The sequence below is a fragment of the Marmota monax genome, unplaced genomic scaffold (assembly GCF_021218885.2).
Source record: "Marmota monax isolate L192 unplaced genomic scaffold, Marmota_monax_Labrador192_F-V1.1 WCK01_AAM20220418_F8-fsc00160, whole genome shotgun sequence".
Classification (NCBI taxonomy): Eukaryota; Metazoa; Chordata; class Mammalia; order Rodentia; family Sciuridae; genus Marmota; species Marmota monax.
The window spans coordinates 1,432,605-1,452,074 of record NW_026694183.1 but is presented as its reverse complement, the minus strand read 5'-3'; the positions used below and the strand labels follow the sequence as shown (position 1 = coordinate 1,452,074).

The window sequence follows — 19,470 nt, the reverse complement described above, 5'->3', positions numbered from 1 at the left end:
TGAGATCAGGCAGCATCTCTGCACCCAGCACCTCCACCTCTTCAGGGCTGACAGTGGTCTCCCACACAGAGATGGAGGCTGGGCCAACTCTCCAAAGCCTGCAGGAGGAGAAAGCTTCTGATCCCAGGGAGGGGACGCTGGACTTCAGGCCTACTGCCACTCCAAAAAGAATGAAGAGTCCCTGGCGTGTGCGTAGGGGTCGTGGTCAGCTACCTCTCCCCATGATGAGCCTCCTCCTGCCTCAGCAGCCCCTCTCCTGCCCTCCATGTTCACCTCCTTCCTCCGCAGGCTCCAGCCACCTGCCTGGTGTGGAACACCTGCTTAGAGGAGACGTTTCTTGGGTTTACGGTCTTTGAGTTCACGCAGAGGTTATTAGGAAACACCCTGGGCTGGAGACCCACTCTTGGTGGGCTGGAGACCTCCAGCTCTTGGTGGGAACTTATGAACTACCCCAGACGCCCCCATATCTGCTCCCACCTTGCCACACCCTCGGGGCACCCCCGTTCAGCTCTGGGTGCTCTGCGGCCTGCGCCCCTCCTCCTCCCAGGCCTCTGCCCCTCCAGTCTTGCCCTGACAGCACGGGGCCCCAAAGGCTCCTCCTGGTGGACCTAGGAGCTGGCCCTGTCTGCTTGACCCCTTCCAGGAGCCCCACCAGCTCCGGTGCCATGTCCAACTGGGGCAGGGCTGACCTTCCTGCCTGGGTGCCCACCCCACCCCTGCCCGGCCCCTGAGTCCCCCTCCCCCCTCACTCTTCTTGCTCATCTTCTGGGTCCTGGTTTAAACACCACTTCCTTCAGGAAGCACCCGTGACGCACGGTTCTGAGCTGGGCGCCCCACCTCTGGGCTCTCCGTGTCCTTCCTAACCCTCCAGGTGGCACGTAGCCCTCTGGCTCCTGCCTTGCCAGTGTCCATGCCCGCCTCTCCACCAGACAGGGAGCCCATTGAGGGCAGGGACAGGGGCTGACTCAGCAGTTTCCCCACTCCTCGGCAGGGCCCGGCTCTGGGAGGTGTCAGGAAATGCTTGCTGTGTGAACAAAGGGATGATCCTTATCATCGCTGCTCTGCTGGGAAAGCCTGAGCCTGAGACTCCATGCAGCCTGCTGCTCTCCCTCTTCCACTGACCCCTCCCGCCTTTCCTGGAACCTCAGAGCATTCGTGCTTGCTGTTCCCTCTGCCAGCAATGCTCTTCCTGCAGGTCTGCTGAGCTCCCCGCCTCATCTCTCACAGGTCTTTGCAGAATATCACCCTCCTCTTGAGGCCTCTCCTGTTCCCCCTGCTTCAATGTATAGGACGCTCCCCACCCCCACGGTGGGCTCCATCTGACATACTATATACGCGTTCTTCTTTGTCTCTCTAGAACAGGATTTTGTTTTGTTCACTGCCGTCAAATTGTATCCTCCACTCCTAAAAAAATCGCAGGCCCAGCGAACATTTGTTGAATACATGGATGAATGCAGGACTCTCCAGGGCAAAGAGGGCTTCCATTGTTTCTATGGGCCGCAGACTCTCCGCTGGGGGGCTCTGTCCTGGGGCCTGACTCAGAGGCCAGAGGGAGCAGGGCGGAGAGAGCCCAGCTGGGGTCCAGGCAGGGCAAGGCCTGGCTTTGCAGTCAAGGTGTGGTCACAGTGCCTCCTGGCGGCCAGAGCTGAAAACAGCAACTTTCTTCAGAGAGCTTGGGCTAACAGAAGCAGCAAGTGCTCAGCTAAACTCCAGGTGCTCTCAATGCACCCACGTTCACAGGGCGAATCAATGGCACACCTTCAACAAGAACGCTGGTTCCTGGCTCCCAGCAGGTGGCAAAGCAGAAGGCTCAGGAGCCCTTGCTCCTTCCCTGATTTGCTGTTGTGTGGCCTTAGGTAAGTTACTTCATTTCTCTGGGCCACAGATTACTCTTCATAAAACTAGGAATAAAACCCCACTCCTTGCATCACTGAGCTGGCCAGGAAGGAAGGCTCGGCTCGTGCCTGGGGTGCAAGCGGCGACCTGCAGAGCCGACCGCGATCACCTTGCGCCCCCTACAGCTGCATTCTCCTCACAGCATCTGGAGCAATTTTTAGAAAACGACAATTGGATAGATTTCCAGGAGGGAAGCCCCCCAGAGACTGACTGTCACCCTCAGAATAAAACCCAAGTGCTTCTCTCCTCGAGACCATGCGTGACCCATCCGGCCACTGTCAACTCGTCCTTGCTCTTCTCGCTCACCCTGAGCTGGCCGCACTGGGCTCACCACGCTCATTCTCACCTCTGGGCTCTGGCATGGGGGTCCCCTCCTTCTGGGGAGCTTCTCCCCAAGAGGCCTCAGGTTCATTTTGCTTGATGGCGGTTTCGGCTGAAACCTGTGGAGACGGGCTCTTCCCGTCTCCCTCTCACCTTGGCCCCTTTGGTCTTTTCTTGCTGTCCCTAGTACCTGGCAGTTTTGCTTTCTGTCCGTTTCTCCCAGATGTGGACGTCCTCAGGCAGGGGCTCTTGTGTCCTGCGCTGCGACCCCTGGCACCCAGAGCAGCGCCCGACGCGGGGAAGGTGCTCAGGGAATGTTTGTTAAATGAATAACTAACCCGATGTCAAATCACCCCGGTAACCTCAGAGGAGGCGGGGCATCCTGCCGGCCCCCATCCAGTCTAATCAGGTGAAGGGAGCGCCAAGGACCAGAGGATGAAGTCGGATGTGTCCTCTACCCAGGACTGGGTGGGAGGAGGAGGCAGGGAAGGCTTCCAGGAGGACCCTGAAGGAGTAGAGCAGGATGGGGGAATTCCCGAGGAGCCCCTGGAGGTGGGAGGAGAACGCCACTGCTTTCCCAAGGGGCTCCAGGGCCTCACACCTGCCAGCACCCTGGGACAGCACCCCGGAAACGCGGAGCCCTCTGGAGGCCAAACATTCTTATGAACATTCGCTGAGCTCTGAAGCCTCTCTGATCTTCCCTGTCCTCCCCACCCCGCTGCTTTGAAGGGGACGAGGTGGGTAGTTTCCATTTTCAGCAGAATTGGAAGATTCCTCGTTCAAGGTTGGGGCAGCCCACTGCCCCTTCTCACCAAGACAGGGCAGGGAGGGCGCTTCTTCAATCTCGGAGAACCCTGATGGGGCCTGATGAGGACTCTTCTAGCTGGGTAACCTTGGGCCATCTGCAGCGCCTAGGCGTGGAGGCGGGGATGGAAGGAGGGACAGTATTGGAAGGGAGGGGCATCCTCATGGTGACTGGGCCCTGCTTCTGTCACTTCACTTGACTTTGCTCATCTCACTGCAAGGAGCTCTCAGAGGCCGAGGGCCATCAGAGCTCGCCAGAGCCCACAGAGGAGCTCAGCACACAGTCCCCGGACCCCCAGTGGCTCTGAATGCAGGCTGCTCCCCCACTCCCTTGGCCCCAGGCCTCTGGGGTGCAGCTTCTACTGGGTTCCTGGGTCCTTGTCCCCTCTAAGACCCACGTGGACGGCCAGGTACAGGCAGCTCTGAGTTTATTCACAGTGTTATTTACAGGGAGCCCCGCCCGCCCGGGTGCCAGGTCCCAGAGGGACCTGGAGCCGCTAGAAGGCCGTGAGGGCATCGGCGGCGGGGACGCTCCGCCGACCCCGTGGTGCCTCCTCTTCCAGCTCGCGGCGACCTTTGCCGATGGCCAGGCGGGGCAGGCCGCGGTTCAGGCCGTCCAGGAGCGCGCAGGCCTGGCAGAGCGCGCGGCTGGCCAGCGCCCCGCAGCGGGAGCAGGCGCCGGGGCGCGGGGGCCTAGCGGTCGGGGCCAGCGCCAGGCGCTCCGCAGAGTGCACCAGGTCCAGCACAGCCGACGGCCGCGCCGCCTCCAGGCGCTTGAGCAGGTCGCGAGCGTGGCCGCGGAAGGCCTCGGGCGCGTAGACGCACTCCTCGGAGAAGTAGTGCAGGCGGCGGAAGTGCGCGTACAGCACCACCTCCTTCTGCGACGCCAGCTGCAGTGGCCGGCAGCGCGGCAACGCGCCCCCCTCGCCCGGGGAGCCCAGCCCGCCGCCCCGGGCCAGCCGCCCCGCGTCGCCCCGCAGGAAGTTCATGAGCACCGTCTCTGCCATGTCGTCCGCGTTGTGACCTGCGGGGGAGAGCACAGGTGAGGTGGGCGGCAGAGCACACAGAGGGCCACAGGACCTTGGGAACCCGCGGGGAGGCAGGAACCAAGGAGAGGTAGGGCAGGCGGAGTGTTCACAGCAAGAAACACACACAAGCTCCCTGGAGCGAGGCTGGGAAGCCCGCGTTGGCCATCTCCTGCTGCACATCAGCCCTGAGCCAGCTGCCCTTTCACATGGGGAGTCACATGGGGAGCTTCTGCGCTTTGCAGCAAAAGCCTTATTAGCCTTAGTTAAAAATAATCCAAAAACAATTCAAACAAGTCAAAGTGCCATTTAACGGAGATTCTCAGGGCACTGTTTGGTGGGCAGGCTCCCCTCGCCCCCACGCCCCAGGGGTCTCTGTGAACCTGTGCTTGTTTGGTGACAGGGCAAAGGGGAATTAAAGTTGCAGGATGAACTGGGGTGTTGATAACAGGCTTTGCGGAGGTAGAGTACCCTGGATTATCCAGGTGGGCTCCAAGTGATCACCAAGGTCCTTAAAGTGCAAGAGGGAGGCAGAAGAGCCAGAATAGCAGATGTGAAGACAGGAACAGGGTCAGAATGACACTCTGAGGACACGATCTGTCCCTGCTGGCTGTGAAGATGGAGCAAGGGCCGAAATCAGGGAACGAGTGGAACAGGCAGGAGGATGCAGTCTCCCCTGAAGCCCACAGTAGGAATGCACTTTGATAACGCCTTGGTTTTAGCCCAGGGAGACCCCTGTGGCCCTCTAACCTTCTGAATTGCAGGATAATAATTGTGTTTTGCCTGAGCCTCGGAATTTGTAATCATTTGTCACAGCAGCAACAGGAAACTAATAGTTTTTGACACAGTGCCTTTGGCAATGTGATTGCAGTGTTTATCTTTGTTTAGAAACACCAGACAGAAATGTTTACATACCACTCACTATAAAATGGGAACTAAATCTGTGCCTATTCTGCATCTTGCCTAGTTATGTTTAAGATTTTATCAGTGGTTCTAAACCAGGGGTGATTCTGCACCCCACCCATCCCAGGAGCATTAGCAACACATCTAGTTGTCATGATTTGGGCTGGAGGAGTACTAGCATGTAGTGGACGGAAGTCGGGATGCTGTCATGATCCTGCAATGCACAGGACAGCTCCAAACAGCAGTTACCTGCCCCCAAGTGTCAACCGTGCTGAAGTGGAAAATCCCTGGTAGTCATGGTGAAACCCACCAAGACCTTTGCTCTAATTTGTTTGCAATAATAATTATTTCCCAAAGACCTGCCAAGACCCATGACCTTGACAGCAGTTGTCTTTGCTCCTGAAAACTACATCTGGCTATATATGTTCACTGTCTGCGAGTCTGTTGACTTAAAATTGGAAACCTCATTACTCACGGGAGGCTGGACTTGCTCCACATCTTGTCATTACAAACCCACTTAAGAGCTCAGTAATTACAATAATTATTATAAAATGCCTTTGAAAATAAAGTGTATAAACAAAAGGCAAGAAAAAAAATCACCTTACAAGTGAGGGATTTTTTTTTTTCTGGACGCCTTCACATTTTTACAAGCACAATTAATGAGAGATTCTAATAAATTAATTTTAAGGCAACTTCTCATTCTTCCTTACACACCTCTCTTATGTAGAAAGGATTATTACTCTTCCCCTTTCCCGCTGAGAGCTAAGAGAGATCCAGGGACGCATTAGGGGATGAAGCTGACTGCCTTCCCCAGAGTGCATCTCTGGCATGGGGGGAGAAGAGAGATCCCTTCCTGTTTCCCACGGCCATCTTCTCTCAGTAGATGGCTGAAGCTGCCTTCCTCCTACTGACCCCCTTGGCTGGCCGTGCCCCTTCCTTGCCAATCCAGGGTGAGCTCCTCTAAGCCACATCACCTCCTCTGGCTTCCTCACTGTCCAGAGGCCAGGGTCTGACTTTCCCCATCTCCATCTCCCCTCCCCTTGCTCTCTGGGCTTCAGGCACATTGGACTTCTTGGGAGAATCTCATATTGGCCTCCACAGGTGGTTTCCTCTGCCTGGAACAACATCCCCACACTCCCTGACTCCTTCACCTCTACCTGGAGCCTTCAGATCTCAAGAGACTTCCCTGACTCTCTCCCTCAGGTCCTAAGTCCCCTGCACACATGGGTCATGTAATCTCCTTCAGTGACTTTTATGATCATCTACTCCTATTAACTCATCTTGTTAAGCCAACCCATGAATTAGGTACCACTGATACTCCTGTCTTAGGGATGAGAAAACAAATACAGAGAGGTTTAGGAGTTTGCTGTGGCTACGATTTAGATCTGCTGTGTAGTACAAACTCAGCAGCTGTGCGTTGAAGGAGTGCACGAGAGAGGGACTGAAACAGTAGAGGAAGAGAGGAGAGGTCACAAAGAAAAGGCCTTAAGGGACGGAGATACTTTTCAAGGCAGTGATGGATGGAGAAGTGGACCATGAGAGACCAAGAATGTTAGAAACAATTAAAAGTAAAGAGCCAGGCGCCGTGGCACATGCCTGTAATTCCAGTGGCTCTGGGAGGCTGAGACAGGAGGATCCCGAGGTTAAACCCAGTCTCAGCAAAAAGTGAGGTGCTAAACAACTCAGTGTAGACCCTGTCTCTAAATAAAATACAAAAAATAGGGCTGGGGATGTGGCTCGTGGTCCTGAGTTCAATTCCTGGTACCCCCTCCCCGCCAAAAAAGTAAAGAGCCAAAGATCTCATCTCCAGAAAGTAACTTCTACACCCACCCCTTTGCCAAGCTGTGTAGGCCAAGATGGTGGCTAAAACCCAAATATTTTTATACCCTGCCCCAAACCGGAGCATGCGCATAACATGTATCCTTACTTGGCTCCTCCCCTTAGGTCAGGCGCAGGGTCTCCTTTCCTACTCCTTGGGCATGCGCCCTGGTTCCCTCCCAGTGCCTTCTCACACAGCCACACCACACCATTTGTTTAGCGCCTGCGCTCACCTGTCACGATGTGCGTGGCTCCCACAAGGCGTGCCCCTTCCTCCAGCGCTCGGCGACGCAGGACCCCGCAGAAGGTGCAGCAGGAGCGGCTGCGGCCAGAGCCAGCTGTACTGCGGGCCACCGCATCCATTGTCCAGCCCCCAAAGAGGTCTTCGTAGGCCACGACAGTGAGTGGCAGCTCCCAGCGCGCTGCCTGGTGCCTAACAGCTGCCAGCGCCGCATCCCGGTAGCCGCCGATGCCCTCATCCACGGCCACAAGGTGCAGTGAGATGTCCAGCTGGGGTGCCAGTGCGCGCAGGACATGCGCGAGCACAGTGGAGTCTTTGCCACCCGAGGCACCCACGGCCACCACAGCGCCGCGTGGTAGCAGGCGGCCAGCGAGCACCGTGTGCAGCACCTCGGCCTCGAAGGCATTGCAGAAGCATGTACCACACAGCGCCTGCCCTGAGCGCGGGCGCCGGAGGTTTGCCCGAGCCGTGTGGCAGGAGGCGCACGTTGGGGCGGGCATCGCGGAGTTGGCTTCTCCTGGAAGGGAGAAATGGGTTACGTGTGGAGTCTGGATGGTGGGGGGCTGCCTGGACAGCGTCCATGCTTGGGATGGACTAGGCACAGGTGTACACAGGAGGGAACTTCTTCCAGAGTTGGGGACAGGAGAGTTACACTTGAGTTCCTAGCTAAGGGAGACCACTGCCTCTGGAACTGCACTCAATATGCACCAAGAAGACCAAGGGGCCAAAGGAGGTGGTTTCAGGGGGAAAGAGAGAGATAGGTTATACTCAGAATTAGGTTGTGTCCCTTCTAGAGGGATGGGGTGCCTTTCAGGACCAGTTGCAGAGCCTCCCCTGTTACAGCCCTGATCAGAGGGGCCCGGTGGAGATCATCGACTGGCTGGCCCTCCAGGGCTGCTCAGAGTGCCTGAGAGGAGGTGCAGGACTCACAAGGACAGAGGGAGGTCAGGGCCTGCAGCTGTGTTGGAGGGAAGGTGGATAAACCTGAAAGACCAATTGGATTTCACTACTGGGGACGGGATACTGCCTCCAGGAATGGGTCCTGATCACTTCCTCTGAAAGGAAGAAGTCACCTCTAGAGACGGGCCGCAGCGATGGCACCTCTGTGGGGACCAGCTGGGGTTGCAGCTGTTTTAAGTGCACAAGCTTCTGTGGCCTCACAGAGAGATGGATCAGCCCATCCTAGGACCCTCTCTGTTCTCCCCTTTCCTGCATCATCCATCCCCACCCAGCCAAGACCCCAGCCCTCCAGTCACACTTCTCTTGACTGGAGAACCCCAAAATCTCAAGAGGCTCAGTCCCCTCACAAGCCACCCTGGTCTCCAGCTTGGACTACTACAGTAGCCTTCTCACCATTCAGAGGTCAGGCTGCTTCTAGGATGTATCAGAATGTTCAGAATTAGATTGTGATTGTATATTTACTCTCTGTACCATGAGGACAGGGACAAGTGCCACTGAGATACCAAGTAGGCATCTCAAACCCTAAATCCTGGATTCCTTTGAAATGAAAAGCAGCTTCTCCTGTAGTAAAGGGCAGCTCCACCCTTTCAGTTGCTCAGGACAGAATCTGAGATCTGCTCTGCGCTTTCTCTCACCACTTCTTGTCACTCTCCCTGTTGGTGGCTCAAAGCGGTGAAGTCAAGTCCTGACCTTTTCTTCATATGCACCAGGGGCACATCCTTGGCCTACAAAACCAGATATCCAAACAAAATACGGCAAATCCTGCATGACTACAGTTTCAGGACAGAGTCAGAAGCCACATGCTTCTCACCATCTCCCCAGCTGGGACCTTGGCCTGGGCCATCTCTCTCCTGGACTCCCTTCCTCGACCTCTCCTCCTCTGCACACGCTGTTTTCCTCATAATGTCTGGTGGAGACCTGCCCGGTACCTTCTCAGTGTCTTTCTGTGGATCTCATCTCACGCTAGCCAATGTTGATGGCCTATGAGACCCTACCCCATGTGGCTCCCTTTCTCTAACCTCACCTCCTCCCACTCTCCTTCAGCCACTCTGCCTCTACTCTCAAGGGTGTCAGGAACATGCCCCCCTCTGCCCAGAGTTCTTTTCCCTGTCACTGAACCCACTTAGCAGCCCTCAGGACTCGTGTTGTGACCATCAGGCAAGTGTCACAGCTGAAATCTTTTCTCCCCTGGTTGGACAATCTGGACTTGCTCCTCCTGCCAAGTTTCTTTTGGGGAGTCCTCTTCTTGCCCACAGGTCCTGCCCGCACACTTCCTCCCACTCTCCTTGTGAGGGGCTCTGAAAATGATTTAAATACCCAGATGTCTACCCACACTGGGCCTGCAAATGGCCCGTGAGGTTCCCCACTGGTGCACTTTTCAGACCCTCAGCCCCTAAGTGCCCCAAACCACCTGTTCTGTCCTCAGAGGGGTTCTCTGTCTCCTGAGAGCAGACATCTTCCAGCCTTTCTGTCACCCTGGACTCATCTCTCACCCTGTAAATCCACGGTCACCCAGTCCCGGTGGGGAGGGGTGTGCACATCCTGAGGGAGGGAGACCCTGGCAGGAGATGAGGCTGTGTGAGTTGGCAGAGCCTCATAAACCAGGATGTGGAGTTTTAGTTTTATTCAGGGATGCGATGTGACAGGTCTTAAAAGGTTTCCTTAGGCTGGTTCGAGGAAGAGTGTAAGGGGCAGAGACAGAAACAGGAGGCCACTGAGAAGGCTGTGAGACATGACGGAGGACTGCCTGGGGCTGGGGCTCAGAAAATATCTGTGGGATGAGGGCACAGTAAGGGTGACCAGACAGGCCACAGAACCCAAGGATGCCTCCGAAATGCAGCCTGGTCAGAAGGGCGGGTACTGTGCCATCCCGATCAGCACAGCTTCCAGGGCAGAGGAGGGGCCTTCGGTCGGACCCAGCTGGGGCAGAGACAGGGGCAGAGGCAGGGGCAGGGGCAGGAAGAAAGCCTTATCCTGACAAGAGGGACGGGGCGGCCTGGCAGTCAGGCATTGGAAATCGCGGAGGCAAGTGTCACACCCAGAGAGAGACCCTGAACCCTCCCACGGCACCGCAACACGGAGGTGGGGCTGGCGTGCCTTGCCGCCGCGGGAGGAACTCTCACCAGTGCAGAACGCCACGTCTGGAAGTGCCGCGCGCCTACCACGCTAAGCCCGGTGCGGAAGTGGCTCCGAGACTACAACTCCCACAAGGCCATGGTATTGCGGAACTAGGACTCCCAGAATGCAATAGTCTGCCCAGGAGCCTGTGGCTCTGGTGCCGCTCTACTAACGTTTTCCACCAACCCTTGCAGTCCGGGCTTCCGCTCTGCCTAACATTCCCATAATGCACTGCTCGGCTTCTCCTGTGCGCCTGCGCGCGGGCGGAACGCAGTGGTCTGTGGTGTCGCTGCGACAGAAGGTTGTCGCCGGTGGATCCCCTTGAGGCGAAACAGCTTTGTCCTGATTTCTTGGTTTTGTGCGACACTATAGGCTACAGAAACTATAGAACTTACGATTTGCACCCTTTGAGGTGGGGTTGCGGGGAAGGAGTGAAGGGGGTGCAGAGGCTGGGGACTTGTACGGGGCAGAACGCGCATACGCGGGGCGGAGTCTCGGAGGACGGGGACAGAGTGGGCCCGTGTTGGGGCGGGGATAGTGGTGCGTGTGCACAGGTGAACGTGGAGAGAGAGTTCCGATGGTGGGTGCAATTGAGCCCCCCCCCCCCAGCAGACCTTGCACTATCCTCTGGACCTGGGGTGGAGCTCGAGGGTGGAGGACGGTGGGTGAGACAGGTCTTGATGGGATCCCAAGATGCTGGAGACCCCAAACTGAGGGGTCCAAAGGCTTCCCTGGCCCGCCTTTCTCGAATCTCCGTCAGAACCTGAATCTTCCCTCACAGTTCCCAGATGGATGAGTGTTTCTCCCTGTGAGGACCCTGGCAGGGCTTCCCAGTGCCATCACGATAAAGCCACCTTCCTCAGACTGTACTGGAGCCCTGCCCACCTCCACCTCATCATGCCTTGCTCTCTGTAGGGTCATTAAAACAAATGATGCCTGGTAGAGGGGACAGTGGTCTGGCCCGTCCCTGCCAGGTCTCCGTCATTCTGTGGCCCTGGGGACTTTGGTCCTTGCAGTGTCATCTACATTTCTGAAGGTGGCCTCTGCACTGGCCCTGAGGGAGGAACTTGGGGATGCAGAAATGTAAAGTTATAGTGAGTCTCAAAAGAGAAGCACCCATGAGCCACTGGCCAAACAAGCCCTCCTGGGCCACCAACTCAGGTCCTCAGCCCCTGCCCTGTCTGCAAAGATGGACTCGAGGGCAATGTACAAGGGCCAGAGAAACAGCCCTGCTCTCCTCCTCTAGTGCAGTCCCTAACTACTGTCCCTGTGTAAATATGGACACCCCAGACCAAGGTGTTGCTGTTTCCCCCTGGAGATGGCCCATGCTCTCCCTTGAACGTGAATTCTTTTCTTTATTCCAGAAGCTTCTCACCCTCAAGATGGCCTGCATTCTGCCTTGAACGTGTGTCTGCTGTCATTAATAAATCAGTGTCTCTGACTGGTCCTCCACCCAGCAGCTTCAGGACCCGACTCCTTTCCCCAACCTCGAGAGTCGTCCTGGGGGCACTCCTTCCCTTATCCTTCAAATGACTAGAGCATCCATTGGAATCAGGGCCTGTGAGAGACCTTATGCTGTAGGACATGACTAAGCTGCACTCTGATTTCAGACCCAGAGAAACCATGAGATTTGAAATATGTGTAAGATCCATTGAGTCTTGTGGCATTTGTTTTACAGAGTAGATAATAAGGTGGTCATAGTGCGAGCATTGATGATTTTGAGCTTTTTCCACATGCAGAAAAGTACTTGGGACACTTCCAGGAGTCTTCTTATTTAGGATTGTGGCCAAAGTTCCTCTCTTATTAGAAGTTGCCCCTGGTGGCCCCAGGAGGAATCCTTTACTCTTGACTCAAGCTCCAAGACCACAGTAGTTAAGTGTGTCTGTGAAAGGAGTCTAGTGCATGGGTCCCAGACTTGTTGAAGGCCTGGGGTAGCTCTGGTTTTGTTACGGGGAGTGGGAGTGGGGAGAAGATGTGAGGGTCCTGAACCCAAAGGGGGGGAGTTGGGGCGCCACAGATGGTTCACTCCTAATCTTATCCTCTCTGAGGATCCAGAAGTTATAGCACTGAGGACCTTGACACTTTATGGCTCTGTATCAGGACCTCTGGGGACTGAGGACAGAGATGGGACAGCTCCTCTCATCCTCCAGCTGCTGCCCACTCCTTCCTTGGAAGCCCTGTCCGGAGGCTCTTGTCCATCTCTGGCCTTGTCCTGCTCCTCCCCCCAGGAGCCTTCTCTGAGTCTCCACACCTGCCCGGCCTCCCTTCTCCCTCATGGCCCCTGGTGGCTCTCACTCCTTTCTGTCCTTTCTCATCTGCAGGGAGCCTCAGAGGAGCACGTTTTCCCTCTTGGTGACGGAGCTGCCACCACTCCCCAGTGACAACCCTAGGAGTCCCTGGGGTCTCTCTCACCCACCACACCCCATGACCCGAGTCTTGCGAATGTCCCTTCCTGAACGTGACTCACTTCCTCTGCCAACATCCCCGTGGCCTCTACTCCTGGTCGGTTGTATTCACTTCCTCTTCTCAGCTTCACGCTGATCTCCTCCGCAGCCCCGACTCCCCTCTCTCCCACATGGGTCTTTCATATCGTCCACTCGGGGTTCTTTAAGAAGGGCCCCATCCCTCCCTTGCTCTCACCCTATGCAAGTCTTTAGCTGACACTTGAGCCCTGCTCAGCCTAGTTCCCTCATCGTCCTTCAGTGTCACCGTGCCTGGGTACCTCTGCGGTCATTACTAAATTCTCTGCCTTGTATGACCCATTTGTAAACACTGTCATGTGCAGCCTGGCTCTGGAGGGGACAAACCCTTAACAGCCCCTCTCCTTTATCTGCATCCACTCCTCACTGTCCGTTCCCAGGGCCAGTCTTTGCCCAATATTTGATGCTGGATGAAGGAATTTTTATGTAGTTTCCTTAGCAAGGATGGTGCTTGATATATCCTCCCGATAAGTAAGTGCTTTTGAAATCTAGAAAAATGATGCTACTGTTTACAGAAACTTCTCATCTGAGATCTTTGTTCTGACCCCAGCATTTTCCTGTCTGCCTTTCTGTCTTTAGTGTCAGTTTCAGTGCCCCTGTCCTGCCAGATGGTGAGTGTATAACAGGGATCAGGTATTTGGTGGCTCTCAGGGTGACTTGGTTAGTTTTACTGGTAGAACAAGCTCAGAGAAACTTCTGGCTCAGTGAAATCCCCCAGGAAGCAAAGCAGACCAGCTGGAGAACCTAGTGGTTTCTGGGAAGCAGGATGAGCCTGCTCCTTGTCCTGGGGAGACATTGTCTCATCCCCAGGGGTGCTCCCTGCAGGCACATCCTGAGAACGTGGGTAGACAAGTCAGTGCCTTGGGTTTTGGGGGTGCCACCAAGACGAGCACAACAGAGAGACTCCAGGGGGACCGCCCTCCGCAGCAGGTTGCCCCCCTCTTCTTAAAGGTGTGGGCGAGCTCAGAGGTCTTCCTTTCCCAGGAAGGACTCAAGACTGTCACGATGATCAACGTGTTAGCACCTAAATCTGGAGCATTTAGCCGTTTCCCAGAGGAGAACATAGTAAGGGGGAACCCATCACTCAGACCCACAGCTCTGATTTCTCTCCTCTTTCTTTGAGGAGGTTCAGAAAGGAGGTGACGGGAAGGCAGTGACACTGGAGGAAAGTCAGTCCTCTTTGGCACAAATCCATTGTCCTAAGCTTTAACAGAAACCAGCTTTGGTTACTTTCCCCAGCTCTTCCCTGGGCCTCTGGGGACGTGGGCTCCAGGAAGGTGGCGTGCTGGTGTCCTCTTTGCTCAGGTGGGAGATGGGCTGATGGATGCTGTTGAGGAGAAAATGATGGGGGGGAGGGGTACTGACAAGGTCTAATGGAGGTTTGAGGGGCGCTGATATTTGTTCTAGAAAGTCCTCCCGTTGCCAAGTGAGAAAGACCTGGAAAATGACATGCAGAAGTCATGAGGTCATCGCACGTTACTAAGGAGTTGGTGGAGACCATGAATTCCCAGCCTCACTGAGAGGTCAGTCATGTGCAGCACGCTTCTTCAAAACCAGGAGGACACGTGGAAAGCTGGATAATTACCAAGAAAGAGAAAATAGAAGACACAGACCACATCTCCAGAGGCTCCAGACGACGGAGAGAAGAAATGCCCAGACTCCGAAGACATAAGTGCACCAGGATGAGCAGGGCTGCTGGCTCTGGGGAGCAGGACCGGCTCTGATGGTGTCATAGACTGTACCTGTAGGAGGGCTGTCACAGAGCACAACCGACACTCAGGAAAGGGGGAAGCCATCTGGTCTCTCCTGGATCCCCTGAAACTGTTGAATTAGCATAAACTGCACCAGCAAAGTCTGGTGAGAAGCACCTTTTAAAGAACCCTGCTGGAAGACAGTCCTAAGGAAGAGTGACCCCACTTCTTGGTATTATGATGATCAATCTCTGGAATAGATGGCCCCCTCACCCATGAGCCCTTGTCACTCAGTTGTCCCCCTCTGTGCCCATGGCCCATCTCCCTGAATCCTTCTCTCTTCAGGTTTGGGATTTTCAATCTTAGGCCCCATGGGGTTTCCTGGAGACTCAGTGTTCCTAAAAGAGCAGGGACAACAGGAGAGTCCAAGATGGACCAGGAAGGGGACGGCAGCTGTCCAGATCCCAGCCCATGGACGAGGTCGGCTTGTTCCCAGATCCTTCCTGTCAGACAGGCCAGACCTTCCCGCCCACTCTCCTGGCCTGAGCTGGGTCCCCTCCCGTGGGCCCTGAGTCCTCTGCAGAGCTGGGTGGGTTTTAAGCCCAGGCCCCACCAACGCTGCTCAGCACCGTGGACAGCACCGCCCATGGCCTGGGACTGCCCAGGTCCCTGTCTTGGGAGGACAGTTTCACTGTGTGCCGAGTCACCTCCATGGGCCTCCAGACAGACGGGGTCAGGGTCAGGTTGGAAGGAGAAGGTTGACCACAGGTCAGAAAGAGCAGGGCGTTGGCAGCCATTTCCAGGTCCTCGCTCTGTATCTGGGAAAGTGACATCAGGCACCACGCACGCTGTGTTCTGGGGCTGGGTGAGTGGAGGAACTGTCCAGCTGGATGTCTCCTAGGAGTGGGGCCAGGACTCCAGGACCCTGAGAGCAATGGGGACCCCAGGGAGAGTTCAGGGATTGGGACACTGAGTGCCTGGTTCCTGGGGACAGACGTAGGAGAGGGACCCCAGACTCCACCTTCTGTCCTGACTCTGGCTGTAGACGGAGGGGGGCAGCATCCGTGGCCGCACCCCCCACACTGAGCAGGAACTTGCAACTCGTCCCAGACCTGCTCTCCCCGGCACCACCACCTTCAGTGACGTTCCAAGTACGAAGGAAAGGGTGGGTCTCTGCCACCCCATGGCAGGGCCAGGAGCCCGAGCTCACATGTGGGAAGGCTGGGGTCAGAGATGGGAAGTCCTTGTTCCCCTGCAGGCAGGTTCCTGTCCCACGACACCTTGATCAGCCCGTGATCAACTCAGGAGCTCTGCTGAAGTCCTCTCAGGTGTCACACGCTGAGCTTGGGGGAGCCTGGGTTGGGGGGCTGCAGGGCAGGGACCTCAGCACCCAGTGCTCTGAGGAGAGATGCTGGTGGGAATCCCAGGGGACTGTCCTCTGCCACCTGAACGTTCCCTTGGTAACACTGTAGTGTGATTACCCCACCCTGAGGCTCTGTTGCATTCTAGATTTGTTGTCCCCCCATAAATCTGTGGCTTTAATGGTCTGCCTCTGTGTCACCTACAGTGGGCACAGCCACCCCAGGGTTCTCAGGTTACAGATGTGAATGGGGGTCATGGGACGTTTGGGGACAGGAATCCCGTCCATGACAATATCTGATATCATGCAGACCGGCTCCTACTTGCTTTGTATGTCTATGTCATCTACTGTGACTAAAATGTGTCCCCTAAAGTCCACATAGGGAAATGTGGTCCAAAAGCCACAGGAATAGGGACCTTTGGGAGTTGAGTAGGATTAGATGAGTTCCTGGGCGTGGGGACCCCTGATGGCATTCGTGGCTTTGTCAGAAGAGACCTGGGCTGGAGGTTGCCCCACCCCACCCTGTGGTGCCCTCTGCCATGTTATGACACAGCAGGGAGCCCCCCCAGGGGAGAAGATGGGGCTCCACGCTCTTCATTGTGGAGCCTCCAGAGCCATGAGGCAAATGAACTTCTGCTCTTTATAAATCACCAGACTCAGCTGCTTCATTCTAGCATCAGAGAAGAGCCTGACTCTGTAGTGTCTGCCTGGCTCTCTCCCCTGCCTCCTCTCTCTCTCTCTCTCTCTCTCACACACACACACACACACTCACACATACACACACCCTAACCTAGGCACTGGGGATTCTGAGAGTACTGAGTTCTGAGATGGGCCTTACCCTGCCCTCTTTCCTGGGAGGATGGGGCACCTGTGAATAGGACCCTAGAGGTCAGGTCAGAGGTCCTAGGTCACTGTCTTGGTAAAAGTGAAATATTAGGGACGACATTTTCAATGGTTTTTTTGCATGTTGCTGTCCATTTCAGTCTCGGCCACTTGGGTCCACCTGGGCCACCAGTGCTTGCCCCAGCACTCAGTGATCCCTGCTCCCAGTGGCTGTCCCCAGTACCCTCCCTCTGGCCTGGAAGTTAGGAGCCATTGCGTCTCACCAGGGAGATGACCAACAGATCGTGGTGACCTGTGACCCATCCCTGTCATAGCCCAGCTTCCTGACCCTCCCAGCCCTGTGGCTGCTTCTCCTTCCGCCTGGTCCTGGGTCCACTTTAGCCTGGAGCATGTGGAGCAAAGGATTCTGGGAATGCAGTTCCCGCCTGGCCAGGCTGACCGAGTGCAAACCTCCAGAGGGTCTTCACACAGGGCTCCTCGTGGCCAGCTGAGAGCAGTCCTCTCAGATCAGTGAGCAGGAAGAGCAGCCCAGCTGCTGTCCCTCCTTCTCCCTCACTGTGCCCCCGTGGCCGGCTGTTCCAGGCAGGTACTGCTGCCCATCAGCCCCAGGACTCATGGGATTGTACGTCCCCTGCTGTGAGTGGGCGGGAGCCCGGCTGGGCACTGTGGTGGTGGTTGGCCCTGGGCTCTCTCAGGCAGCTGCACTGAGATGGTGGCCTCGGTCAGGGTGGGACATGTGACATCTTGGTGCCCCTCCATGTGGGTCTCTGTCCGCAGAGGGCCCAGGTGCCCAGGTGCCCAGGGATCCATGGGGTGGGGTGGAGGCTGCCTGACCGCCTCAGTCTCAGAACTTCTCAGCCTCCACGTTCTATGGGCCAGAGCAGCCATGGGCTCCATTCACCCCAAGAGGAGGGGCTGTGGGAATGGGAATAACCCTCTAGTGACCAAGGAACTCCTTGTTCTGTGGGTGGTGTCTGGGTTGTGTCTGGAGACTGCTTCCCACAGCTGCTCACCCACCTGCACACCAGCTGCCCCGTCCCCCTGCCAAGGACAATCCCCCTCTCAGTCAGGGGTGCAGGGAGGGTGAAATGGGCACAGAGCCAGCAGCCTGGTGTGGGCCATAGGGCATTCCTGAGGGTGGACAGGACTGAAGCAGAGATCTGTCCCCCTCCTGAGTGCCCCCTTCCAGGGGGACCTGGGCTCTCCCTGGCACACCTGACGTGCTGACCCCTGACTGCAGACTCTTGATCAGGCTCCTCCACAGAGCTGTGGGCATCTCCTGGGTCAGAACCCACTCTCATAGCACCACGGACAGCACCCCAAGGCCTCCCATCCCCAAGCCAGAGCCAGTCCTGAGCAGAGGCAGCGCCCACTCTGAGCAGCGCCCTTTTCCCTGCTGGGCAGAGTGGGAGTGGACACAGATGGAGCACAGACTCAGTGCTGGCTGAGGACTTCAGCAGAGGGGGCTTCAGAGGTGTGGGGAATTCAGCCAGGATTGCCTTTGTCTCAGCGTCCCCTGGGTAACCCATGTCCCTCAGTTCTGCCTGACGTCCCCACCATGTCGCCTCTGCCTGTTTCCCCTGAGAGTTCACCTTCCTCTCCAGAAGAGCAAGATCACCTGCCTATCTCAGCCACCTGCCCTGTGACACTGGCATTGTCTGGGGACTTGTGTGTCCCCAACCAGACGTTGCTGCCCCTCAAGGAAACCACTGGATCTGTCCTCTTCACCCCTCAGCTGCAGACCTCAGGGCCCAGTGTGAATGGGCACCACCTGGCTGTGGCATGAATGCAGCTTCTCCTTGTCCCCTGGACAGACTTGACAGTCCTTCCCTCCCCATCGGACGGGACTTCTCCTCCCCAGCCCAGTCAGCCCTGCTGGACAACGTTTGATGAGGTGGCTGCCCCAGACAAGAGGCAAGAGGGGACCCACTTGCCTTCTGAGTCCTTGGGCTGTGGGGGAGAGGCCATCAACTGGGGGCTTGTGAACAGCAGAGATTTGCTCCTCACAGTTCTGGAGGCTGGACGCCCACAGCCCAGGGGCTGGAAGATCCCATGTCTGGGGAGGCCAGTGTCCTCCTTGACCCTGCCTCCTCCTTGTGTCCTCCTGTGGCAGAAGGGCAAAGGAGCTCCCTTGGGTCCCTTCTGTAAGGGACACTAATCTCATTCATCAGGGCTCTGCTCCCTAGGACCAATCACTTCCCAAAGTCCCCACCTCCTGTGACCCTCCCCTTAGCAGTTAGGATGTCAACATGTGCATTTTGGAGGGACACAGCATTCAGAGCACAGCACTCTCCACTCTGACCTGGGTGTCTTCTTCTGAAATTGGGGAAGTGGAACAAGAGGGCTTCTCCAGCTCTCTCAGAAGTTCCTCTCTTACAAGCAGATTCTCTGTGGCTTCCCCAGGTCTCTCCTTCCTGTTCTTCCGTTTTTCTTTGTAAAACAGAAGGGCCATGACCTGCCCTTCTGACCAGTGGGCTCTGCAGTTGCTCCTGCTGGGAGGGTGTCTAGGCAGCGGGGGCCCTAGGAGGGCTGCAGGAAGGACTGGTAATGCAGGGAGTGGTGAGAGGGGCTGCGTGTGGAACCCCCCTCTACCCCAGCCATCACAGGGCATGACCCCACCCCAGGTTTTGGGAGCTGGTTCTGGAGATACCATGGAATGGACAGGTCCATGGGGCTGAGTGGATGAACACAGCCCAACTTTCTGTGTGCACAGAGTCTCAGAGGAAGCCATGGTGTTGGAGGGGGTGAGCTCAGATGGAGAACTGCAGAGGAAGGCCAGGGCTGCCCGAGGGGAGCAGGGGTGGCCACGGGGAGCAGGACAACGGTGGCCCTGGAGTGCTCCGGCGGCCTATCCTGGAGGGCACTCATTTGGCCCTCAATCACGGAGCTGTTGTTCTGGGGGCACATTTACCCACATGACACATCTTTCCCGTCTCCCCCCGAAAAAGGTTTAAGGAAACCCACCCGAGTCACAGGGCTCCCCCTCCCGGACCCCCATGACCTGCCCCAG

The 19,470-nt window shown here is 56.5% G+C and overlaps 1 protein-coding gene and 1 long non-coding RNA gene across 2 annotated transcripts; one reads left to right on the top strand and one right to left on the bottom strand.

The window, feature by feature from the left end:
* Positions 1-3,432: 3,432 nt before the first annotated feature.
* On the bottom strand, positions 3,433-10,191 carry Ctu1 (cytosolic thiouridylase subunit 1). The gene is made up of 3 exons (XM_046466155.1): positions 10,092-10,191; positions 7,001-7,525; positions 3,433-4,045 (listed from the first exon to the last, which is right to left on the bottom strand). The coding sequence occupies exons 2-3, from the start codon at positions 7,506-7,508 to the stop codon at positions 3,519-3,521; spliced, it is 1,035 nt and encodes a 344-aa protein (XP_046322111.1). The 5' UTR covers positions 7,509-7,525; positions 10,092-10,191; the 3' UTR covers positions 3,433-3,518.
* A 139-nt stretch (positions 10,192-10,330) lies between these two features.
* Positions 10,331-11,733, top strand: LOC124107875 (uncharacterized). The gene is made up of 2 exons (XR_006856553.2): positions 10,331-10,498; positions 11,451-11,733. It is a non-coding gene; the product is annotated as an uncharacterized LOC124107875 (long non-coding RNA).
* Positions 11,734-19,470: the final 7,737 nt, after the last annotated feature.